The sequence below is a fragment of the Thunnus maccoyii genome, chromosome 18, assembly GCF_910596095.1.
Source record: "Thunnus maccoyii chromosome 18, fThuMac1.1, whole genome shotgun sequence".
Lineage (NCBI taxonomy): Eukaryota > Metazoa > Chordata > Actinopteri > Scombriformes > Scombridae > Thunnus > Thunnus maccoyii.
Genome location: NC_056550.1, coordinates 12,060,275 through 12,088,013, shown reverse-complemented (window position 1 = coordinate 12,088,013; position 27,739 = coordinate 12,060,275). Strand labels below are relative to the sequence as shown.

Sequence of the window (27,739 nt, the reverse complement as noted above, 5' to 3'; positions counted from 1 at the left end):
TAAAGTTATCGCTTTAATGCGCATCAGTCATTTCTGGAGCAGCTCCTGCACTGAAATATTTATTGCGCATAATGTGTGATCTCAGTTTAAATTTAAACAATCGGTATGAAGCTTTAGACACATAGGATCAATGAATAATTATCTCTATTACTCATGATCTGATTGGTCACACTGATGGAACATAATTCCTATAATATTGTAGATTATATGTTAATATGCTGAGTGAGCAGGACTGTGGTGCAGCTGCAGAATGTAGTTTGAAAGTGAGATTTTTAAACAGGGAGCATAATCTTAACATGTTTTAACAGAATTTATGTGACGATGTTTAAATTTACTACATTGTTGAAGTAGTTAAAGTCACTGAATGCTGTTGAGCTGAGATACAAATAGAAAAATTGAAAATATTCTGTATTTTAACCTTGACACCTTTTCAATTGCAAATCAAACAGCACAGGGAACACATAGAGCCGCAACAGTTGCCATTATGATCATTCTAATGTTATTCCATTAAATATTTTGGAAATTATTATGTCATAATACAGCTAATACTGGTGATTCAACAAAGAATTTTTGCATATTTTTCTTTGTTAAAGTGATTTACTTTCAGTCTCAATTCTTCTGTTATCATGTTTTTTTCTACCTTCAAATAAACTAAATTATTTTAACCCTTCAATGTTTTTATCAGGGCTGCAAGTATATCACTTTATCATACACAAGGTATTATTGTAATAATAAGTAACTATTAGAAAATGAATGTAGGATTTCTGTTATTTGTTTGCACTTTATGCAAACTGAATTATCTGAATTACATTATATTTTCTCGCAGACTTAGAAAGTTATGAGTTTGGCATTAATCATAAATCATAAATCCCTACTATTAGAACGTAGAATATATATTATTTCCACATTTTTAACATACAGTAGATTAGAGTAGACGTTTTTTCCCTCAGTGAACTGGTGTTGAAATCATTAGTGGTCTGAGGGCTCCTCCTCTGGTGGCTTCATGTTACAAGTGTTCAGGCACTGAGGGGTTTTTGTTCAGGTCAGCTGATGGTTTGTGTTATTGTGGGTCTCTGGCACAGTAATACACAGCAGTGTCTTCAGGCTGCACATTCTGTCCGTTTAGAGTCACTGTGTTGCTGGAAGAGTCTAAGTCAATACTGAACTTGTTCTTTGTAAATCTTTGTAGTATGATGTGTATCTGACTCTGATTCCAATCCACTCCAGTCTTTTCCCTGCAGGCTATCTGATCCAAGCTGTGTAATAGCTGTTAACGGAGCATGGGAGCATGTAGAGGTCTGAGAATAGACCCATGGGATACTCCACTTGTCATTTTTGATTGCTCAAAATGTGTAATTACTGAATGACACAACTTATTAAATACTTTTACAGACTGTAAAAGAATGTGATTATTATTTAAAACTCTATCTAAAATTATCATTTTTTGTTCTTTGCAGGTTTTAAAAATCAGAGAAAGACAAACACATGTAGACATCAGCAGTCTCAATAAAATGAAAACACTGTCAGTTATTGACCGTGACATTCTTGAAAAATCCCTAACAAGCAGGAAGTGTTTCTCTGTGTTTGTGTGTTTGTTTGGTGTCATTGTCATTCTGCTCTCACTGCCATCATATTTCGGGTCTCCTGCTGCCCCCTGTAGGTGTTTTAGGTTTTTGTAAAGCCTCTCTGCTTAATTTAACTAGTGTGTCTCTGGCACAGTAATACACAGCAGAGTCCTCTGGCTTTAAGTTGGATAGTCTCAGATGAACCATGCTGTTGCTATCATCTCTGCTGATTTCTACACGTCCTCTCACACTGCTAGCATAAGTATTTCTACTGGCATCAGAGTAGCTGCTCCCCATCCATTCCAGACTTTTTCCTGCAGGTTGTCTCATCCAGGACATAACACAGCAGCTAAATGTGAAGCCAGATCCCCTGCAGGAGAGACTGAGAGTCTCACCAGGCTTTTTCACTACTGAATTGGAAGGAATGGACTTCATACTCTGACCTGTACAACCTGATGAGATAAAAGGAGAGATGAACCACAGAAGAAAATGAGACAAACAGTCATCTGGGAAGTTTTCTGGTATCACTGACTGACCATCAATTGATGTTGTCTGATAAAGAATAAAACAAGGAGCAGGAGAACTCACAGGACAGAGAGAGAGCAACCAGCAGAAGAGTGAGTGTGTTCATCATCCTGAGGCTGGAGATGTGACCTCTGATGCTCCACAAGAACAACAAGACCAGTCAGCAGGACAGAAGTACACGGCACACACTGAAGATTTGCATCAGAGTATCATGGGGAGGGAGTGTCTCATTTACTGGCAGTCTGTTATAGTTTAAGTTAAGCTTGCTTTTTTTTCAATATAACTTGTGCTTCCTCTTACAATATAATATCCAGAGACTTGAGCACTTATTTATTTATACTTCTTGAAGTTTTGTTATAGACCCAAAAATAAAAAGAAAGACTGTTTGTATGGTACATGTTAAATTGAACTCAAGTATCAGTGATGAATACAGAAAATTTGTGGTTGGGTTACTTGGTTGCTGGGTATTTGTGCAGGTCTGTTGGTGGTTTGTATCACGGTGGACTTTATACGTACGCAGTAATAAACAGCTGTGTCCTCAGGCTGCAGATCAGATTCTGTCCTGTTAATGTCACTGAACTAGTAGAAGTGTGTGTGTGATAGAGGAACTTGTTCTTCAGAGCATTATTTTGGTAAGAGTCACCTCCTCCCCACCGATGCAAAATCCAGTCCATTGGTTTTCCTTCAGGCTGTCTGATCCAACCTGTTGCATAGCTGTTATCAGTCAGAGAATAACCAGAGACCTGACAGGTGATGGTCAAAGACTGTCCAGGCTGCACAACCATTGAGTCTGGCTGGATGAGATCAATACTGTACACACCTGTGGAAAGAGAAATCAACATTATCTCCATCATTCATCTGACTATTCAGTGTTTCTAATGCGTTTATTAGTGTGAATCCACTGAAAGCTCCTCACAGGATCCAGCTGCCAGCAGCAGCATCGGAGCTGCAGAGAACATGGTTGATGTTGAATAAATAATTATCTATTTCTTGTTACTTCTATTCATCACTTTGAGGTGAAGAGTTCAGTCTTTCTTATCAAGTTTCCAGACTGAATATATAGTGTGTACTATGATATATTGTTGATTTAGTGAACTTAAAATGGTGCTATGATTTTATTTAAAATGAATTACCATTTATTCATGTATTATTGTAGATAAACTGATTTTAGTCTAATACTGAGTGTTGTGTAATAATGGATAAAAACACATTATCATCAACAAAAACATTAATAAATAGTTATCAAAATCTGTCTTTGGTGAGTCTACTGTGAATGAATTGAAAGTTATAAATAGTCTCACATGGAAAAGGATATGTATCTGTAATTTTAATTAAACATTTATTACTATATATGTAAATTCATCATTTGCCAAGTATTCTGCAGCTGTGTGGAGGTTTGGAGTTTCAAATAATATACTTTTTTGTTGTATCAGTGTTGCAAATGTTTGAAGCCACAGACATTCAGAGCCTCAGATACTGAAATTCATGTAAAAAAAATGTTGCTTTAGGTAAGAAGAGAATTAAAATCTTTCTGAAGAACTGTCGTTAGGATTCTCTCTTTAAAAACCCAATAGGTAATGAGTGATTAACCATATGAGATAGTTGGAGTTTTTCAGCCCAATGTTGATGAGTACTGTAGGATTTTGTACAGCTGCTCAACCAACTCAGTCACTGTGAGTCTCGAGCACAATAATAAACAGCAGAATCTTCAGTTTTCAGACTGTTCATCTGGAGATACAGCTGCTCTCTGCTGTTGTCTCTGGAGATGGTGAACCGGCCTTGAACTGACTGAGAGTAGTAGATGTAGCTACTGCTAGCACTGATAGATGCAACCCACTCCAGTCCTTTACCAGGAGCCTGTCTGATCCAGGACATGTAGTAGCTGCTGAATGACAATCCAGATGTTGTACAGGTCAGTTTGTGGGATTCTCCAGGCTTTTTAACTGCTGGTTCAGATTCTGTCAGAGTCTGACCATCAACACCTGTCAAGACAGAAAAAAGAAAATAATCAGTTTCTTTAAGCTTGTAACTTTTTAACAAAAAATTCAACTCAAGATCAGTGAAGATCTTCACCTGCCCAGCAGATAGTTAAAAGCAGCAGTCCTGTCCTATAGTCCATCATGTTAAACTGTGTGTCCAATGTTCTCTGTCATCCTCTCTGCAGTCAGATAAGTAGAGGTGGAAGACATCAAGGTTTTGCATTGACTCCTCCTCACAGGGAGAGAGAACCGGATTGAATTTTTGAAATTTTGCTATACCAATTTTGATATAAAGTTTATAGTCATTATAATTGAGTTTTAATAGAAAAAGTACCTCCTGAACAAATTTTGCTTTTTTTGTTTTTCTCACAAAGTGCTCATAACATTCAGGATGTCAGGGGGAAAGAAAACCCCAGTAGGAATATAAGTGAAGAAAACTGATGAGAATACATGAAAAACATGTAACTCCTCAGTACATGGATGTTATTAATACCCATCTTCTTTAGTCAATAAAAATAAAATATCCAACGTGAAATATAAACTCTGTTTCTTGTGTCAAACAAATGTCAGTGAAAACTACAGTAACCAGTTTGTCTCTCTCTCTGCAGTCGGATCAGTAAAGGTGGAAGACAACCAAGTTGTGAACTGACTCGTCCTCACAGACAAAACAATAATAGAACTGCAAAACCAGTTAAATGAATTTTGATCTGATCTGAATTTTGAAAATTGTACTTGATCAGAATTCTCTTCAAAAGTTGAATTTTGTGTTGCAAGTTTGAGTTACAACCAACTTGTGTTGTTGGATATCAGAGTTTCCCCCAACAAATACATATTTTTAACACACTCGCAACTGAATTATCGTGACACAAAATAACTTCACTAAAACATGAGATGATATTATGTTTTGTTTTTACCAAACTTAATCTCATCCACCAGGAGATAATTTGGGAAATGCATGTGGTAATGTTACCTCTTACATGTCTTTTTCATAAATATAAAAGTTAAGACAAAAATAGCATATAATTTTTTTGTCATAGGAATACACACTGTGTTATAATACTAATTAAAACATTAAAGTATCTCTAGCACCATGAAATCAATTCTTGTTAAAAGTAAATGAACAACATATTTTATACTTTCATACTATAGGTGTTTACATTACATACATTAAGGTTTTTTTTTCTGTTTATTCTTTCCTTTTTGTAACAGTGAACTGGTGTTGAACTCATTAGTGGTCTGAGGGCTCCTCCTCTGGTGGCTTCATGTTACAAGTGTTCAGGCACTGAGGGGTTTTTGTCCAGGTCTGCTGATGGTTTGTGTTATTGTGCGTCTCTGGCACAGTAATACACAGCAGTGTCTTCAGGCTGCACATTCTGTCCGTTTAGAGTCACTGTGTTGCTGGAAGAGTCTAAGTCGATACTGAACTTGTTTTTTAGTGAATCCTTGTAGTATGAAGCTCCAGTAAATCACATTCCAATCCACTCCAGTTCTTTCTCTGCAGGCTGTCTGATCGAAGCTGTGTAATAGTCGCTAACAGAATAAGAAACGTCAAATAAACAGATAATTTAATTTTTCCATTCTGCCTCAGCTACAGAGAACATCAGAGATACACAAGAGCATGTCTGAGATAATGAAGATGTTTTATCAGATTGTTTAACCATCATTTCTGAAATAATATCATATAATTTCTTCAAACCTTCTCATGTCTGTAACCAGGATCTTATCTTCGCCAGGTGGTCGAGTAATGTACACTGGATTGTCCAAATCTGTAACCAATTGTACAGGTTCAGTTATTATCTGACTTTCAGGGTAAAAAATCATAATTTTCTGGCTACATATTAAACAATATAAAAACATATGCACCCTTTCTCTGCTTAAAGAGTTTAAAAGAACACTAGTTAGTCTTGGGCTCTAGTAATGCTATGGTTTCAATATAGATAAATAAGTATAGTTCTGCCTTATTGTTATATTTAGTAGTATAAAGTATGGTTACACAGAAGAGAGAAATAGATGCTTTAACTTCCCTCCCAGTAATAAGCAGAGACGGTGGAAGCTTTATTTAAATTTCTACTTTGGGTTATTTATTCATTTTATTTAGATAATGTGTCCATTAATTTGATTTGATTCTTTCCCCTAATTTTTTTTTTCTCTCTGGGGCAAAGTGTACAATCAATACTTAAAGCAGCTATTATCGACTTCACTTATAGAGACTTATCAGTGACTCTGAAGCAGCCCTTAGACTTTATTTATAATATTTATTTATATTATATTTATATATATTTATTTCAGCTCATTGTTTATCTGTCCAGCCCGCAACTTTATTGTTTTGGTTCACTCTCACCATTCTCATAGCGTCAATTTCATCCACAGCAGGCATCTGTTTTCAGCTTTAGCGACTAGCTGCTGAACATACTCAGGCATTTAGTAGGTAAAAAGCCACACATAACTCCAAATGAATGATAATGTTGCTCCATAACTGCTGGATGTGTAAATAATCAACTGTAATTTCAACATATTAATATAAGAGGTGATGATATGTCAGTGGTGTGTTTAGATATTGCAGCTTTAAGAGCCACAGAAACAATAAACTAATACTTCTATTTGGTTTTCACTGTGTGTGCATGTGTGTGTATGGCCCAGTATTTATTCTTTACATACTGTATTGTATTAATGTACTTGATTATTTCCATACAGCTGAATACACAAAACAAGTGAGATAGTTGTGGTCTATCAGCCCAGTAAGGATGAGTACTGTAGGATTTTGTACAGCTGCTCAACCAACACCAGTCACTGTGAGTCTCGAGCACAATAATAAACAGCAGAATCTTCAGTCTTCAGACTGTTCATCTGCAGATACAGCTGCTGTCTGCTGTCGTCTCTGGAGATGGTGAATCGGCCTTGAACTGACTGAGAGTAGTATTTGCTACTACCACCACCACTACTGATAGCTGCAATCCACTCCAGTCCTTTTCCAGGAGCCTGTCTGATCCAGTACATCCAGTAGCTGCTGAATGTGAATCCAGATGTTGTACAGGTCAGTTTGTGGGATTCTCCAGGCTTTTTAACTGCTGGTTCAGATTCTGTCAGAGTCTGACCATCAACACCTGTCAAGACAAAAAAGAAGAGTCACCTGCTTCATATGTTTGCAATAATTTGAGGACAGATTCAACTAAAGATCTCTGAATATTTTCACCTGCCCAGCAGAGAGTTAAAAGCAGCAGTCCTGTCCTATAGTCCATCATGTTAAACTGTGTGTCCACTGTTCTCTGTCATCCTCTGCAGTCAGATAAGTAGAGGTGGAAGACATCTAAAGTTTTGCATTGACTCCTCCTTGCAGGGAGGAAACAACTGGGATGGATTTGTTTATCATTTAGACCTGTTGTTCATTGAATATCAGAATATTACAATGTATAGTCAGAGTTGTGACTTTTACCAAAAGGATAATAGGAGGAGAATAGATTTTTGTTATAAGATTTCAATTAGCAATAACATTTATAAGGATTATAAAAAAAAATAAATCCCAAAACACTGCACACAACTGGAAAGTTAACACATAAAAAATGTTTTGTAGCCAACTCTGAATTGCTGGATGCCAGAATCTCCTCAGAACAAATATATAAATAATTTTCATGACACAAAATCTTAGTTTTTACAAAAAATTACTTAATAGGATTTATGATATGCTGCTTTCCTATCTCAAAAAAGGTTTTCATACTGTACATGAACTGAAACCAATGATTGACTGAATATCTAAACATTGATGAATGTATTGAAAATGAAGAATGAAGACGACGGGCTCAAGAGTGTTTTTTCTCTTGCTCACAAAAAGAGAAAGTGGAAGTTGGTTGATCATTAAAAAACATAATTTTCAATAGTTTTAACACTTACACTGTAGTTATTCAGATTATAATATATTGTTTCCCTTTTTAAATTATGAAGATATGGAAAAGACATGACTTTTGGGGGTTTCATTGCTTCCTTTTAAAAACAAGGTGCATGTTGAAATGTTGCTGTTATTCATTCCTCAATATTCTACATATAGACATTATGAGTCAGAGAAATAAGACACTATGTAGGAAATGCATCAACTTGTCTTGTTTGTTTGGACTCATTTGTCCCATCATGTCATATATCAGTGATTATAATGTTCTAGTATTTATATTATTGCACCATGCAATGAATTGATTTTATTATATTTTTTTTTCCACATTTTCAATACTACTGCACAGTAAACAGTATTCATAGACTGCTTAACTTGGACTTGAACTCATTAGTGGTCTGAGGGCTCCTCCTCTGGTGGCTTCATGTTACAAGTGTTCAGGCACTGAGGGGTTTTTGTTCAGGTCTGCTGATGGTTTGTGTTATTGTGGGTCTCTGGCACAGTAATACACAGCAGTGTCTTCAGGCTGCACATTCTGTCCGTTTAGATTCACTCTGTTGCTGGAAGAGTCTGCATTGATACTGAACTTGTTCTTTAGTGAATCTTTGTAGAATGTGTATCCAGCTGCTGCACTTCCAATCCACTCCAGTTCTTTCCCTGCAGGCTGTCTGATCCAAGCTGTGTAATAGTCGCTAACAGAATAAGAGACCTGACAGGTGATGGTCAGACGTTGACCTGGCTGCACAGTCACTGAGGCTGGCTGTGTCAACTGTTCACACTTCACACCTGCGAAGAAAACAAGAAAATATTTTGTGACAAATTATCAAAACAAAAGAAGAACTGCTGACTGTGACAAATCCAGAGAGACTCACAGGATCCAGCTGCCAAAAGCAGCAGCAGAGCTACAGAGAACATGGTTTATGTTGAAACTGATGTGCTGTGATCTCCACTGACAGTCTGATGTGAAGTTTTTATAGCAGAGAAACAAGGAGGATCACTGAGTTTGCATAGAATCAATCACATGAAGCATTAATGTTGGTCTACTTGGAGCCTGATAGAAGAGTCTGATGAGCCTTGATGAAACATTTTAAACTGCAAGTTTTTTTCACTGTAATCTATAATGAGTCCTTTTCAGTGTTATTTGATGTTCCAGACAAATATTCATTTCAAACACAACAACATACTTGACATTTATTGTTCATTAGTTCATTATGTTGGGACGGGCAGTAGTGCGTTTGGTTATTAGCAATAATTCACAATTATCATAGATAATTATGAATTATGAAATGCTTGAGGTGTGAAAATCGCAAAGCATCCTTGGAAATGGAGTTTGCAATGGACTCCCATTGTCTGTGAGCAGCATTTTGGCGCTATTCCTTTGTCTCAGGGGAAACAAAGGAAAAAGCACCTCGTGCTCAGGCCTCACAGGTTACATGTAGGCCTTCTCTGTGTGACCTCGTGGTTTGAGGCCCAACAATTATTAATGGTTATTTAATGACACATTCATTCTTAACACAATATCCTTGCATTTAATGAAACAACTGTTCACTTTATCAAATAATGATTTTTCTGCTTTTATTGTAAACTATTTATACCCAAATACATTGTTATGACACCATTGTGCAAGCTGTGCAAAACGACATGGTGGTGGTGGATTAAGATTGTTGATACTAAATTAATATTAACTTAAAGATTAAAAAAAATAAAATAAAGAAAGAAAGAAAGTTTATGTGGATCTGGTCCTGCGTGTAGAGGGATGTAGCTACATTTTCTGCATATTCTGATTTCAAAAACTTTATTGCATCAATCAGTCAATATTTGTTGAATTGAAGTTTACTATGTGAATGTGGTGAGTTTTTGTACAGTGTTGCTTCCTCCTGTGTCACTGTGAGTGTCGAGCACAATAATAAACAGCAGAATCTTCAGTCTTCAGACTGTTCATCTGCAGATACACCTGCTGTCTACTGTCGTCTCTGGAGATGATGAATCGGCCTTGAACTGACTGAGAGTAGTAACTGCTGCCACCACTATAGATAAATGCAACCCACTCCAGTCCTTTTCCAGGAGCCTGTCTGATCCAGTTCATCCAGTAGCTGCTGAATGTGAATCCAGAGGTTGTACAGGTCAGTTTGTGAGATTCTCCAGGCTTTTTAACTGCTGGTTCAGATTCTGTCAGAGTCTGACCATCAACACCTGTCAAGACAGAAAAAAGAGTCTAACATGCATCAAGTTGGTAATACAAAGGTAAATATGTCAGATAAAGATCAGTGAAGATCTTCACCTGCCCAGCAGAGAGTTAAAAGCAGCAGTCCTGTCCTATAGTCCATCATGTTAAACTGTGTGTCCACTGTTCTCTGTCATCCTCTCTGCAGTCAGATAAGTAGAGGTGGAAGACATCAAGGTTTTGCATTGACTCCTCCTCACAGGGAGAAGTAAACTGCACTGGATTTGTCTCTCAATATTTTTTGGTGAAATTGGAGAATGGATGCTCACTGAAGAGGAGTCACTCCTCTACAGAGCTCTTTGCTATTTGTTTTTGACTTTCTGTGTTGTTGTATTTGTAAAAAGATTGCTACAGGAACACAATGATTTTAAAACGTTACAATAATTCTAATTATAATAAACTAATTAACCCTATTTGTAATAAGAATGCTGGAAACGTTCTTCTTTTTTCAGCCAGACAACTAATAAACTGACAATAATGAAAATAATAAAGCAGCAAATGATTATGAACAAATATATATAAATAATCTATTCTATTGATCTGTCACAATAGTTGTGATCATGTTGACTGTTAATCACAGGTTAGATAATGCAACACAGATTTTTTTTAATTGTAAAATGTCAAATGCCAATTTTAGGATTGTTTGTAAATGTAATTATGTATAGCAAATATTCTTTTTGTTAGCTCATTGTTCTACAATCTCAAAATTGTGTGAAATTGTACAAATGACTTAATTACACATTTTTGTATCACATGCATGATCTTTATGCATGTATTTATTAGGACATACAAGTACAGTTTCACTATACACAAAGCATTTAACTATCATCATTGTCAACTACCAACAGTCTTTTTACATCTTCTCTGAACATTGCTTCCAAGAAACAAAACATAAAACATCTTTTTCCTATGAAGAAAGAAATATGTCTCTACTTTAATTTTTTATATTCATGTAAGTTCCTACTGCATTTAAACAGCAACTTGTAGGTTGAATCACTGGATTCACAGTTTATGTATCACGAAAATTATCCTGTAAAATGTTAATGTATGATTTCATTAGTTTAATAAAAAATAAATTAGACAATATAACTCCTAAATATTCAGATAATAACAACAGAATTTCTGTGTCTGACAATAAAACAAATGTTCATCACAGTCAGTTTTATAAGAAAGATGATACTGAAGGAATGAATATTATCAGTGGTGGTAAATAGAGGAAGTAGTTTTTGTATGACTCTCTTATTACTGTCTCTCACTGTGTGTCTTCGGGCACAATAATACACTGCTGTGTCCTCAGTCTTCAGACTGTTCATCTGTAGATAGAGTTTACTGCTGGAGTCATCTCTGGAGATGGTGAATCTACTCTGGACTGACTGGGAGTAATAGATAGGATAACTGCTTGTGCCTATATAAGCAATCCACTCCAGTGCTTTTCCAGGAGCCTGTCTGACCCAGGCCATATAGTAGCTACTGAATGTGAATCCAGAGGTTGTACAGGTCAATCTGTGGGATTCTCCAGGTTTTTTAACTGCTGGTTCAGATTCTGTCAGAGTCTGACCATCAACTCCTGTCAAGACAAAAAAAAGAAAACAGTCACTTTCTACATATGTTGGCAACAATTTGAAGACAGATTCAACCCAAGATCTGTAAATATTTTCACCTGTCCAGAAGACAGTTAGAAGCAGCAGTCCTGTCCTAAAGTCCATCATGTTAAACTGTGTGTCCACTGTTCTCTGTCATCCTACCATCCATCTGCAGTCACATAAATAGAGGAAGATATTTTGCATTGACTCCTCCTCAAATGGAGGAACTGGATCGGACTCGGACCTCAGTTCATGTTTGGTGGAGAATGTATGTTCACTGTGCAGGAATGAATCCTCCAAACTCTTATATTTCTAATCCCCTCAGTTAATTTTGAACACTGCAGTACTGTAAATGCTTGTCAACTGACTCATAAGGATTGTGATTCAATTTTCTTTAAAAAAAAAGAAAAATGATTCAAAGTTTTCAGTGCCTCTAAGGTATGTGATTGTTTAATTATACTGGAACAGAATAAAAGTTAAAAAATAAACACTTTACCCTTTAATAAACATATTTCTCTGTGTCATCTTTGTAAAAGGCACCACATCAGGTAACAAAAACACCATAGTGAAGAAAATGTGAATGAGTATAGAGGAACATGTAATATATGCAGATCAATTTTGACATGAATCAATGTGAAAATAGTCTGATGTCAGATAAAAACCAATCCAATCACTTGTGGTCTTTCTTGATGTTACTTCTAGTGCACATGATTTATCATGATCAGTATGAGGATCAAACCCAGTCAGTTCTAGACTGCCCTGTAGAGGTTTGAAAGAAGTCAATGTGACCTGTGACACCTCATTTTCTACATGCGTGTTATCAAAAATCCTCTTTTTTTTATTGGTTAATTATTCTGCTCATTTTGTGTGCTTCTTGTTGTCATTTATTTTTTTGTTGTATGTTCCTAAATTATGTTTGCTCGTTTTTTTTTTTTTCCTTTTTTTATTGTTTGTTTTTCTCTTTAAGTTGAGGGGAGGTCAGTTGTATAAGCTTGTGGCTTCTTGACCTCTCATGAAACATCTCTTAACTTTCATTATCTGGATTAGACATGTCTCAGCATGTAAGAAGACATGAATTTGCGTGACCTTAGAATTATAAGGTTCTACTTGACATTTTTGGCAAAACTGAATTATACACATGAAACTACTCTCACATTATTGACCCTAAAATTTGAGAAAAGAGGAGGTTCTATCGCAGAAATCAATCTTAAACTTGGTGCCAAGAGGTTTGATCTGCAAAGCGCCAATCAGCGCTTGTAATGTATGGGAATATATGGGAATGAGGTGGCTGTGGCTCAGGAGGATGAGCATGTCATCCATCAATCAGAAGGTCGGTGGTTCCTTGACTCTTGTCTGCATTTTGAAGTGTCCTTGTGCAAGATACTGAACCCCAAATTGCTCCCGATGGTTGCACCAGCATCCTGCCTGGTAGCTTGTCACCATCAGTGTGTGAGTGTGTGTGAAAGGGTGAGTGAGCAGCAGAATATATAGAGCTTTGGTTAAAAGCGTTATATAAACAGCCATTTACCATTTACCATGTAGACAGGAGGACCAATCAGGTTCTGTCTCTTTACCATGTGACCTCACTGCTCTATGACTGTGGTTAAAGGAGCTGAAAATATTATGAATTGTTGCTAAATCTTAAGTTTTGAGACCTGCAAACTGATTCTTTTATCAGAATAATTATGTATGACACTGATACAAACACCAACTGAGTTGAAAGTCAGTTTTTTATCTTGTTTGAACTCAGTAAGAAGCAGATATTTACCTTCATCTACCATGCTAGTCAGCAAGCTTTCTAAGTATAATTACTTTATTATCATGTTATTATTAGTGACTTAAGTTGCTATGACTACTTCAAAAATGACAGCATTGAAAGCCAAAATGTTAATATGTAAGAATATGAGATACATTCAGGCTGCTACAGTAGCTGTTGATGCTAACGCTATCTGCATGCTGCTAACTGGGTTTGTGTCTGTTTAATGTTATTACTTGAGTCCTGCAGCAGACACAGTGATGACAGTGATGACATTCACAGTTCAGACACTGACAGAGACCCCAGTTTGTCAAAAAAGAAGTAACAAACAAAAAAGTAAATTTGGAAGCCGAAAAAGACAGGAAATGCTCTGAAAAGAAGAGAAACAGACAGACAGCAGCAAAAGACCAACAACAAAACAAACCAAATAAATGGATGGCCATAACATTAACCCATCATACTGTCGAGTTATCAAGGACAGTGAGGAAAATGAGCTACTTCCCGGCAGCAAATCCTATGGTCTGCCCACCAGACTGATGCGGTCTGTCTGATACCCAACGATTTGCACTGTGGACCAACATAGCTATTATACATTTTGATGTGAGACTGGGTTGCCTCATGCCTAAACCTAAGCAACCTAACCAACAAACGAAACAAGTCCTAGCCAATCAGAGGCAGAGTAGGGCGAGTAAGTCTGTCGCCATCCAGAGGAAAAAAATTTTGCCTCCAGCATGAGAAAGTTCTATCTGCAGTCTTGCACTAACGTTAGCTTGTAACACTTCCGTCTCCTTGTGGACTTGTGTCTCTCATTGGCTATTGTGGTCCTGCTTGAAAAGTAGTGACGTAATCATCCAGATTTTAACTCCTAAATATCAAACATGTTTGAAATTATCGGGGCGGCCCTGATGAGTCTGCAAGCAGTTCTGGAGGTTTAAGATTGGATCTGTAAACTCCTCACATTAGCAGATAATCTGGGCAGAACATGAGTACTGACCGAGGTCCCAGACCAGATTTTTCCTCTGATTGTCTGGAGGGGTGAATCGGGGATAAACCAGCCCAGAACTCCTGTAGTCTGAGCCTGCAATAAGACATCTCCATCTACATGACTAGAAAGACAAGCTGAGTAAATTTTGAAAAGTTATTATTAGATATGTTTTAAAATGAGGACTGGTGTTTCTAAAATTGAACAGCTTCAGTTATACTGTAGTCTTCACATTATAATAAATACATTGGGGGTCAAAGACATTCTTCAATAACAGAAAATATATGTACAAATATTTTTGTTTACTCACTGTAAGTATGTATGTATTGTATTTGCTGCAAAAAGAAATACAGTGACAGCAGTCAGGATCATGTAAATAGTGTGAAAACCTAATCTTGCATAAAAGATTTAATGGTTTCAGTGTTTGCAGGTGTTTGAAGCCACAGACATGGAGCCTCGAGATAAACAGCTGCTCAGGAACTGAAACCTGTGTGACAATATGCAAAAAATTAAATCCTGTAACTTAGAAGAAAACTATTTTAGTTCATGTATTGATGAAATACTTTCTGTAGCAATAATCATCACATTTTGCCTTTATCTGTGGTGGTTACAGATGTGTCATGAATAAAAAACTAAATCAACTATAAAGCAGTTGGTTGACAAGGTAAACACTGTAAAAAATAAACAAAACAAATAAATAAATAAATAAAGACACAATTTATGTGAATCTGATCCTGCCTGTAGATGGATGTAGCTTCCTTTTCTTCATATTCTGATTTAGAAAACTTTATTGCCTGTTTTATTCTGTGAATGTGGAGATAAGTCAGACAGATAAGTAGAGGTGGAAGATGTATAAATGTTTGCATTTCCTCTTCACAGGAAGGAGAGAATCAGACTATTACAATGTATAGTCAGAGTCGTGACTCTTACCAAATTAATTAATTGGTCTAATTTTTGAATTGTTGTCGGGAAATAGATTTTTATTGTAAGTTTTTTTTTTTTTTTTTTTTTAAAGTAATAACATTTCAAAAGAAAAATCCCAAAACAGTGCACACTACAAGCAAAAACTGTACTCTAAACAACTACTGGAAAGTTAACCATATACAAAAAAAGGTTTCAGCCAACTCTGAATTGCTGGATGCCAGAGTCTTCCCAACACAAATGAGCAAAATAATTTCTGTTCTTATCATGACACAAAATCTTAGCTTTGACAAAAAAAAATACTTAATAGGATATATGATATGTTGCTTTCCTATCTCAAACAAGGTCTACAAGGGGATTTTCATACTGTACATGAACTGAAACCAATGGTTGATTGAACATCTAAACATTGACGGATGTATTGAAGATGAAGAATGAAGATGACGGGTTCTAGTGTGTTTTTTTCTCCAGCTCACAAAAACAGTAAGTGGAAGTTGGTTGATCATTAAAACGTAATTTTCTATAGTTTTACATAGACGTGATACATGATACATGTCACGGGGAAGCCACACACACACACACACACACACACATGGATCAGCAGCCCTCTCCTCTCAATCTTATTGTTGGTCAGAGATTTTTATCCCAAAGTTTGTTTACTTAGTGTGTAGGTGTTTGTTAACATTGACTTGCATTGACAATGCACACATTTAAAATGTTGTGGTAAAAAAGAAGACACATTGTAGTTGTGTTATAAGTACTCAGTTTATTGAGTTTAAATTGTGCTTCACCTGTTTGCTCTGTTGTGCTTTCTCTTCCTCTGTCAGACCAGGAACTGGCAAACTGGAGCTAGTGCAGTTCATCTGGTTAAGTAGAGGGGTTCTCAGGGGAGAGACTAAGTGTGGTAGAGTGGGAGGGGTGTTTTGCCTCTTTTGGGGTATTTGACTGTTAAAGTACTCTTTTTAAGGAAAAACACATTTTAGACTAAACTTCAATGAATTTCTATTTGACAGTATATTGTTATTTAACACTGCTGTCCTCGTTAGTGTTTTGTAAGAGATAATTGATATTGTTCTCTTGAGTAGGTGGAGTCCACCTGTATAAGAGGGAGAAGTCTGGGGTGACTCGAGGCTTTTCTGGTCATACAGAGACAGACACAGCTTCAGTCTGCAGCCCCTGCCTTGGGCCTAATCTCAGGGGGTATAATCAAAGTGCAGTTTAGAGTTGATTTCTTTTTTTGTGTGTGTGTATTCTCCTATTTTTGAGAAAAGGGTTATTTTTTTTACTTTTGGTTAATCAGTTTTTGTTTTTTTTTTCCATTTTGGCCAGATATTCATGTCCACTGTAAATATCTGCACAGGACTCCACTGATGGCAAATAAAATTCACTTGGACTGCTGAACTCTGCCTGTACCTCCTCATTTTTTGTGCCTGGCTGCTCGGCCAACCCTCACAATACATGATACCATGAAGGCTGAAGAGAAGTGATTCAGTGAACTTACTAAAACTGTAGTTATTCGGATTATAATATATTGTTAATCTTTTTAAATGATGAAGTTATGGAAAAGACATGACTTTTGGGGGTTTCACTGCTTCCTTTTAAAAGCAAGGTGCATGTTGAAATGTTGCTGTTATTCATTCCTCAATATTCTACATATAGACATTATGAGTCAGAGAAAGACTATTTAGCAAAAGCATTGACTTGTGCATTTTTAGCTGACACCAATCTCTTTTAATACATAATGGTTTAAGGTTTAATAATGTCTAGTAGTGTAATCCATTTGTTCCATAATGTCATATATCAGTGATTATAATGTTCTAGTATCTATATTATTGCACCATGCAATCAGTGTTTTTTATTACTCTTTTTTTCCACATTCACTCAGTCTATGAGATTCTCCAGACCTTTTAACCACTGATTCAGACTCAGTCAGTGTTTGACCCTCAGCACCTACAGAAAGTTAATCTGCTCATTAGCTACTGTCATGCAGCCATGATTTCTTTATACCACATTTGTCAGAAAAACAACGATTATCCAGACTGCACAACCATTGACTCTGGCTGGATGAGATCAATACTGTACACACCTGTGGAAAGAGAAATCAACATTATCTCCATCATTCATCTGACTATTCAGTGTTTCTAATGTGTTTATTAGTGTGAATCCACTGAAAGCTCCTCACAGGATCCAGCTGCCAGCAGCAGCATCAGAGCTGCAGAGAACATGGTTGATGTTGAAGCTGAACTGATGTGAGCTCTTCTGTCCTCTCGCTGACACACACACACACACACACTTCACTTCCTTATGAGTCACATTTATTTGCATATCATTGAATAAATAATTATCTATTTCTTAGTACTTCTATTTTTCACTTTGAGGTGAAGAGTTCAGTCTTTCTTGTCAAGTTTCCAGACTGAATATATAGTGTGTACTATGATATATTGTTAATTTAGAGAACTTAAAATGGTGCTACGATTTTATTTAAAATGAATTACCATTTATTCATGTATTATTGTAGATAAACTAATACTGAGTGTTGCATGTATTTTACAATAGTTGAAATTGGTAAATTCATCATTTGCCAAGTATTCAGGAGCTGTGTGGAGGTTTGGAGTTTTACATAAAATACTTTTTTGTTGTATCAGTGTTGCAAATGTTTGAAGCCACAGACATTCAGAGCCTCTAGAGAGCTGCTCAGATACTGAAATTCATGTAAAAAAATGTTGCTTTAGGTAAGAAGAGAATTAAAATCTTTCTGAAGAACTGTCGTTAGGATTCTTTCTTTAAAAACCCAATAGGTGATGAGTGATTAACCATATGAGATAGTTGGAGTTTTTCAGCTCAATGTTGATGAGTATTGTAGGATTTTGTACAGCTGCTCAACCAACTCAGTCACTGTGAGTCTCGAGCACAATAATAAACAGCAGAATCTTCAGTCTTCAGACTGTTCATCTGCAGATAAGGCTGCTCTCTGCTGTTGTCTCTGGAGATGGTGAACCGGCCTTGAACTGACTGAGAGTAGTAGATGTAGCTACTACCATCATAACTGATAGTTGCAATCCACTCCAGTCCTTTTCCAGGAGCCTGTCTGATCCAGTACATCCAGTAGCTACTGAATGACAATCCAGATGTTGTACAGGTCAGTTTGTGGGATTCTCCAGGCTTTTTAACTGCTGGTTCAGATTCTGTCAGAGTCTGACCATCAACACCTGTCAAGACAGAAAAAAGAAAATAATCAGTTTCTTTAAGCTAGTAACTTTTTAACAAAAACTTCAACTCAAGATATGTGAAGATCTTCACCTGCCCAGCAGATAGTTAAAAGCAGCAGTCCTGTCCTATAGTCCATCATGTTAAACCGTGTGTCCACTGTTCTCTGTCATCCTCTCTGCAGTCAGATAAGTAGAGGTGGAAGACATCCAAGCTTTGCATTAACTCCTCCTCACAGTAAGCAGAGAATTGCATTGAAGTTTTTTAAATATGCAATACTCTTACGTTGCATAAAACAAAAGTCGCAGTAGAAACTAAACAATTTGTCATTTTCTTTGCAGTTGGATCAGTGAAGTTGGAAGTCAACCAAGTTTTGAATTGACTCGTCCTCACATGGAGGATAGAATTGGACCTTTTGTTTGTTGTGTAAAACAATAATGTAATAATTTCAACACAAGCTAAAATAATTTTGAATTAGGCAATCTACATTTGAAACTTCTACTTAATCAGAATTGTCTTCAAAACTTGAATTTTGTGTTTGAAGTTTGAGTTGCAACCATCTTGTGTTGTTGGATATCAGAGTATCACTCAACAAATACATATTTTAAACACACTCACAACTGAATTATCATGACACAAAATCTTTACTTTGCTAAAACATGAGATGAATCTCACCTCAGAAAATTAAAATGATTTTCATACACATGAACAAAAAACAATGGCTGCCTACGAGAAAGGGCATCAAAAATCTGATGAACGATTTTTAAAAATGGTGAACATTAATCTACAATATGCAGAGGACTAAGACATCAAACAACCTGTTTTAATTTATAATCATTAATAATAGTGCAGAGGAGCAAGAAAGAAGTAACACTGTTGTTAGTTGTTTATAACTTAATTTTATTTTAATACCACAGCATATTTAACTTATTTACAGTTTGCTTATATTTTGATCTACTGAGGTCACCTATAATGTTTGCATCTATACTGGAGACAGATCGTACCAAAGACTGTGAAAGTGTTTTGTAAAACTCTTGTATTCTCACGAGTAAAAGCAGAAAATGTTACATTTCTTGTCCTGTTCAGTCCTTCCTCTCATTGTTAGTCCAGACTGACAAAAGTAATTTATGTGGAGCCACAAACTAAAACTAAAAGTCACATAAAGAAACTCTTATGTTTCATTTCTTGTTAAATGACGAGCTTTTAAAGTGTAGTTGTCAACTGAAATAATGCTGCAACAAATTCACCACTTGAAATATAAATACTGCAAGTCAGGAAGAGAGAACACTTTTTGGTAAATGCCTCCACTGAATTATTTTATATTATTATAATTATATATTATAATAAATCATGTTATTTTTTTTTTACTTTTTATGGTTAAATATGATCAAATATTGTTTCCTGTTATTGTAACAGTGAACTGGTGTTGAAGCCGCAAACTAAAACTAAAAGTCACATAAAGAAAGATTATTTATGTTTCATTTCTTGTTAGATGAAGAGTTTTTAAAGTGTAGTTGTCCACTGAGATAATGCTGCAACAAATTCACCACTTGAAATATAATTGTTTTGAGTCAGGAAGAGAGAACACTTTTGATAAATGCCTCCACTGTATTATTTTATATTATTATAATTATACATCATAAGTCATGTTATTTTTGTTTTACTTTTTTCACAGTTAAATGTGTTCAAAGACTGTTTCTTGCTATTGTAACAGTGAACTGGTGTTGAAATCATTAGTGGTCTGAGGGGAGCTTCTCTTCTTCTGCTGCAACTGACAGCATGATATCAAGTGTTTATAGCAGACTGTGAGGACGTTCACTTTGCATAAAGAAGGATACTGACAGGCTATAAAAGAATGATGGACTATTATGTCACAAGTAATCAAAATCCTGATTTGTGTCATGACCACTTATACTATTATAAGCAAGGGAATTTATTTGGATATGAATACATATGAGAGTGGAATTGATCTTCACATTTAACTCTCAACAAGATAGAAAATAAGTATATTTCCCAAAATGTCTAATTATTCCTTTAAGGTGACTGTAGGCTGGTTTTGTATCTTGGTGTTATCTTTGTTTAACTGAAACATATTTTGGCACATCCAAATATTAATTTGTTCAATGCACTTATTTAGTGACTATACTCACCACAGTCACTTGATGACATCCTTTGTCATCCACATAACTATCTTAGAATATGTTGTTGCTTTCCATAAACTGGGCTAGTGGGAGCTTTCGGAGAATGGACCCCTGTTGGACTCCACTTATTAATTTGATCACTCAGATGTGTAATTGCTGAATTACACAACTTATTACATACTTTTACAGCCTGGAAGAAAATGTTATTATTTCAAACAATATCTAAAAATTCAATTTTGTTTTCTTCACACGTCTAATAAAACAGTGAAAGAAAAGCACATTTAGACATTATTAGTCATCAAACAACAAAGACCCTGTAAATTATTCACAAAAAAACAAGGAAAAAAAACAGAACAAACAGGAAGTGTTGCTCTTTGTTCGTGTGTATTGTATGTTTGGTGTCATCGTCATTCTGCTCTCACTGCCATCATATTTCGGGTCTCCTGCTGCCCCCTGTAGGTGTTTTAGGTTTTTGTAAAGCCTCTCTGCTTAATTTAACCAGTGTGTGTCTCTGGCACAGTAATACACAGCAGAGTCCTCTGGCTTTAAGTTGGACAGTCTCAGATGGACCATGCTGTTGCTATCATCTCTGCTGATTTCTACACGTCCTCTCACACTGCTAGCATAAGTGTTACTACTAGCAGTGGACCAGCCGACCCCTATTCATTCTAGTGGTTTTCCTGCAGGTTGTCTGATCCAGTGCATAGTACAGCAGGTAAATGTGAAGCCAGATCCCCTGCAGGAGAGACCGAGAGTCTCACCAGCCTTTTTCACTACTGAACTGGAGGGAATGGACTCCATACTCTGACCTGTACAACCTGATGAGATGAAAGGAGAGATGAACCACAGAAGAAAATGAGACAAACAGTCATCTGGGAAGTTTTCTGGTATCACTGACTGACCATCAGTTGATGTTGTCTGATAAAACAACAAGAAGCAGGAGAACTCACAGGACAGAGAGAGAGCAACCAGCAGAAGAGTGAGTGTGTTCATCATCCTGAGGCTGGAGATGTGACCTCTGATGCTCCACAAGAACAACAAGACCAGTGTCTTGTGTCTTGACCAGTGACAAGAGTATCATGGGGAGGGAGTGGTTCATTTACTGGAAGTCTGTTATAGTTTAAGTTATTGTTTTGTTGTGGTATAGACCCAAAATAGAAAGAAAGACTGTTTGTATGGTACATGTTAAATTGAACTCAAGTATCAGTGATATATATAGAAAATTTGTGGTTGGGTTACTTGGTTGCTGGGTATTTGTGCAGGTCTGTTGGTGGTTTTGTATCACTGTGGAGTTTACACGTACGCAGTAATAAACAGCTGTGTCCTCAGGCTGCAGATCAGATTCTGTCCTGTTAATGTCACTGAACTAGTAGAAATGTGTGTGTGATAGAGGAACTTGTTCTTCAGAGCATTATTTTGGTAAGAGTCACCTCCTCCCCACCAATGGAAAATCCAATCCATTGGTTTTCCTTCAGGGTGTCTGATCCAACCTGTTGCATAGCTGTTATTAGGCAGAGAATAACCAGAGACCAGTCAGCAGGACATACACTGCACATGTGACACCTACAAATGTATGGACACAATGGTTAGGTTTGGATCATTATTTTATGTATATTTTGCTGTGAAAAAGGCCAATTTTAAATATGTTTTATTTGAGTTTAAACTTTGTTTTGTGAAGTGTGCTTTTCTGTTCTGCCACAAGAGGGAGGAGTCAACAGAGCGAGCGCTAGTTGTACGCTGCGTAAGGCCTCCGTTCCTCAAACAGAGAACAGCCTGCTGAACGAACACAACTAACGTCTCCTGTCTCTGCTTCCCTGTATTAAACAGGTTAGTAATGTGTGTAAACCTGTCACAACTTATCCCTATGGACTTTTTAAGCCTCTCTGATGTGGTTTGGACCAAGTTTAAGGTAGAAAATCGTGTGTTAGAAATTGGAAGTCAAATAGAGCTTCACTGGCTCCTGTGAGTAAATGGTGACAAAATGGCGGTCTTAATATCAGTGTATTTATTTGTTTCTTCTGTAGCTCCTGTACATCTTCCTTAAACAGCTGCTTAGTTAAGGGTTTAGTGTAAAATTTAATGAAGTGAATGCTATAGGTTTGCATGCAGTGAGCATCGTGGTTAATGTATAGTTATTTAAATTTTATTGGTTGCTCGTTCTGGTCGATACACGCTGTTATTGTTGTAAAATGGTTAAATGTAATATGTTAGTATTTTTGAATGACCAAGGTTGTTTATATAGTGTATATATTATTGTTTGTATTATGTAGAAGTGTTCATGTATGCAGTGGAGTGAAGAAGGCTAAACAAAACAAGCTTAAAACAGTGAAGTTACTGCTAAAGTATATTTTGCAAGCTGGTTACAGCAGCAGTAAACGATTGTAAGTTTTAGTACACAGATTTTACAGCAATATTTGGTAACTTAATTATCACTGGTAAATGTAGCAACAGATTGGTGTGTAGAAGTTATACATTGCTATTATAGCCTTAACCGGTGACAGTTCATCATTGTTGGGTTGTCAATGGATGAATTGTTAAATTTGTTATGCGGAGATTATTGTGAACCAGAGACTTATGAGTCAAGTCTAAGGGAGAGAAAAAGAGATGAAATTTGCTAAATAAAAACAGAGAGCAGCCTGCTGAACGAACACAACTAACATCTTCTGTCTCTGCTTCCCTGTATTAAACAGGACACGTCATCTGACTACAGGTAACTCATGCCTGAGGCCTGTAACACACACACTGAAGATTTGCATCTGAGTATCATGGGAAGGGAGTGTCTCATTTACTGGAAGTCTGTTATAGTTTAAGTTAAGTTTGCTTTTTTTTCAATATAACTTGTGTTTCCTCATACAATATAATATCCAGAGACTTGAGCACTTATTTATTTATACTTCTTGAAGTTTTGTTATAGACCCAAAAATAGAAAGAAAGACTGTTTGTATGGTACATGTTAAATTGAACTCAAGTATCAGTGATATATATAGAAAATTTGTGGTTGGGTTACTTGGTTGCTGGGTATTTGTGCAGGTCTGTTGGTGGTTTGTATCACTGTGGAGTTTATACGTACGCAGTAATAATAGTCCTCAGGCTGCAGATCAGATTCTGTCCTGTTAATGTCACTGGACTAGTAGAGTTGTGTGTGTGATAGAGGAACTTGTTCTTCAGAGCATTATTTTGGTAAGAGTCACCTCCTCCCCACCGATGCAAAATCCAATCCACTGGTTTTCCGTCACGCTGTCCAGATCCAACCTGTTGCATAGTTGTTATCAGTCAGAGAATAACCAGAGACCTGACAGGTGATGGTCAAAGACTGTCCAGGCTGCACAACCATTGAGTCTGGCTGGATGAGATCAATACTGTACACACCTGTGGAAAGAGAAATCAACATTACTTCCATCATTCATCTGACTATTCAGTGTTTCTAATGTGTTTATTAGTGTGAATCCACTGAAAGCTCCTCACAGGATCCAGCTGCCAGCAGCAGCATCAGAGCTGCAGAGAACATGGTTGATGTTGAATAAATAATTATTTATTTCTTGTTACTTCTATTCATCACTTTGAGGTGAAGAGTTCAGTCTTTCTTATCAAGTTTCCAGACTGAATATATAGAGTGTACGATGATATATTGTTGATTTAGTGAACTTAAAATGGTGCTATGATTTTATTTAAAATGAATTACCATTTATTCATGTATAATTGTAGATAAACTGATTTTAGTCTAATACTGAGTGTTGCATGGATAAGATTTTGTGTAATAATGGATAAAAACACATTATCATCCACAAAAAACATTAATAAATAGTTATCAAAATCTGTCTTTGGTGAGTCTACTGTGAATGAATTGAAAGTTATAAATAGTCTCACATGGAAAAGGATATGTATCTGTAATTTTAATTAAACATTTATTACTGTATATGTAAATTCATCATTTGCCAAGTATTCTGCAGCTGTGTGGAGGTTTGGAGTTTCACATAAAATACTTTTTTGTTGTATCAGTACTGAAATTTAAGTTAAAAAAAATGTTGCTTTCGGTAAGAAGAGAATTAAAATCTTTCTAAAAAACTGTCATTAGGATTCTCTCTTTAAAAATTTAATAGGTAATAAGTGATTAACCATATGAGATAGTTGGAGTTTTTCAGCCCAATGTTGATGAGTATTGTAGGATTTTGTACAGCTGCTCAACCAACTCAGTCACTGTGAGTCTCGAGCACAATAATAAACAGCAGAATCTTCAGTCTTCAGACTGTTCATCTGCAGATACAGCTGCTCTCTGCTGTCGTCTCTGGAGATGGTGAACCGGCCTTGAACTGACTGAGAGTAGTATTTGCTACTACCACCACCATAACTGATAGCTGCAATCCACTCCAGTCCCTTTCCAGGAGCCTGTCTGATCCAGTACATATAGTAGTTGCTGAATGTGAATCCAGATGTTGTACAGGTCAGTTTGTGGGATTCTCCAGGCTTTTTAACTGCTGGTTCAGATTCTGTCAGAGTCTGACCATCAACACCTGTCAAGATGAAAAAGGAAAATAATCAGTTGATTTAAGCTGGTAACTTTTTAACAACAACTTCAACTCAAGATATGTGAAGATCTTCACCTGCCCAGCAGAGAGTTAAAAGCAGCAGTCCTGTCCTATAGTCCATCATGTTAAACCGTGTGTCCACTGTTTTCTGTCATCCTCTCTGCAGTCAGATAAGTAGAGGTGGAAGACATCAAGGTTTTGCATTGACTCCTCCTCACAGCAAGCAGAGAACTGCATTGAAGTTTTTAAAATATGCAATACTCTTTTACGTTGCATAAAACAAAAGTCGCAGTAGAAACTAAACAATTTGTCATTTTCTTTGCAGTTGGATCAGTGAAGTTGGAAGTAAACCAAGTTTTGAATTGACTCGTCCTCACATGGAGGATAGAATTTGGTCTTTTCTTTGCTGTGCAAAACACAATGTAATAATTTCAACACAAGCTAAATTAATTTTGAATTAAACAATCTACATTTGAAACTTCTACTGAATCAGAATTGTCTTCAAAAGTTGAATATTGTGTTCAAAGTTTGAGTTGCAACCATCTCGTGTTGTTGGATATCAGAGTATCACTCAGCAAATACATATTTTTAACACACTCGCAACTGAATTATCATGACACAAAATCTTAACTTTGCTAAAACATGAGATGAATCTCACCTCAGATAACTAAAATGATTTTCATACACATGAACAAAAACCAATGGCTGCCTACGAGAAAGGACATCTAAAATCTGATGAACCATTTTTAAAAATGGTGAACATTAATCTACAATATGCAGAGGACTAAGACATCAAACAACCTGTTTTAATTTATAATCATTAATAATAGTGCAGAGGAGCAAGAAAGAAGTAACACTGTTGTTAGTTGTTTATAACTTAATTTTATTTTAATACCACAGCCTATTTAACTTATTTACAGTTTGATAATATTTTGATCTACTGAGGTCACCTGTAATGTTTGCATCTATACTGGAGACAGATCCTACTAAAGACTGTGAAAGTGTTTTGTAAAGCTCTTGTATTCTCACGAGTAAAAGCAGAAAATGTTACATTTCTTGTCCTGTTCAGTCCTTCCTCTCATTGTTAGTCCAGACTGACAAAAGTAATTTATGTGGAGCCACAAACTAAAATTAAAAGTGTCATAAAGAAAGATTATTTATGTTTCATTTCATGTTTGATGAAGAGCTTTTAAAGTGTAGTTGTCAACTGAAATAATGCTGCAACAAATTCACCACTTGAAATATAAATATTGTGAGTCAAGAAGAGAGAACACTTTTTGGTAAATGCCTCCACTGAATTATTATTATTATAATTATATATTATAATAAATCATGTGATATTTATTTTACTTTTTATGGTTAAATATGATCAAATACTCTCTCCTGTTACTGTAACAGTGAACTGGTGTTGAAATCATTAGTGGCCTGAGGGCTCCTCCTCTGGTAGCTTCATGTTACAAGTGTTCAGGCACTGAGGGGTTTTTGTTCAGGTCTGCTGATGGTTTGTGTTATTGTGGGTCTCTGGATCAGTAATACACAGCAGTGTCTTCAGGCTGCACATTCTGTCCGTTGCTCTAACTGGAGACTAATAGAAGAGTCTGATGATTGTTATTATGGAAATCACCTCTGCTTTACATACCAGATTTTTATTTCATTACTCACTTAAATGTAACATTTTGAAAATGTCGCTGACTTCAATGAAACAACTGTTACTATTTAAAATAATGCATCTCTGCTTTTACTGTAAACTATTATGTATTGTTGTGACCACATAATAATATTAACATTAAGGTCTGTTGTTTGGGAAATTTTCATCATGGATAATGGAACACATATTCATTAAAATTAACGCCGCAAAAAGTGATGATGAGCACCATGCACACAGGAGTAACCACCAACACTGTTAGCGTTCTCTAAGCCGTGTTTACAGTGTGATTAGTTTGTTTTCATATTAAATATGACGTGAACTGGTTTCCTGAGAGAATTGATTCACTGTCAGCTTCTCCTGCATCAGTCTCATAATTAACTTCAAAAGTATGAGCACAGCATAATACTAAATAAAATGTCCTTCATACAATTTATTAATCATCAACTGGTGATTTAAGACACCTGCATGACAAAAAGGATGAGCTGAATACATTTTGAATTATCAAAATATTAAGCTCAAACCTTTGATATCCATCAGAATCCTGCTGTTTTTGAGGAAAACATTATTTTAAAATTTTCTGTGAGATAATCAGCTTTTTAAAACTGTTATGTATGATCTGCATTCATGTGTTGTGGTTATTTAATAAAACAATATTTCAAAACAAACACCCAAACAGGTAAATATTCACTGTGGGAGGTTTACTATTACTGTTAACACAACACTTATCAATGAGAGCTGAAAAATTTAAATGATGAAGTTATGGAAAAGACACGACTTTTGGGGGTTTCACTGCTTCCTTTTA

The 27,739-nt window shown here is 36.1% G+C and overlaps 3 gene segments (V, D, J or C); all 3 read right to left on the bottom strand.

Moving 5' to 3' along the window:
* Positions 1–3,770: 3,770 nt before the first annotated feature.
* On the bottom strand, positions 3,771–4,212 carry LOC121883803 (the record flags this gene model as incomplete). The annotated part of the segment is given in 2 exon segments: positions 3,771–4,072; positions 4,164–4,212. Coding segments are annotated over 2 exon segments (351 nt in total), but the record flags the coding sequence as incomplete, so codon positions are not given.
* Positions 4,213–6,841: 2,629 nt separating this feature from the next.
* LOC121883793 lies at positions 6,842–7,311 on the bottom strand. The segment is given in 2 exon segments: positions 6,842–7,173; positions 7,263–7,311. Coding segments are annotated over 2 exon segments (366 nt in total).
* Positions 7,312–8,305: 994 nt separating this feature from the next.
* On the bottom strand, positions 8,306–8,993 carry LOC121883791. The segment is given in 2 exon segments: positions 8,306–8,735; positions 8,822–8,993. Coding segments are annotated over 2 exon segments (348 nt in total).
* Between the last annotated feature and the right edge of the window lie 18,746 nt (positions 8,994–27,739).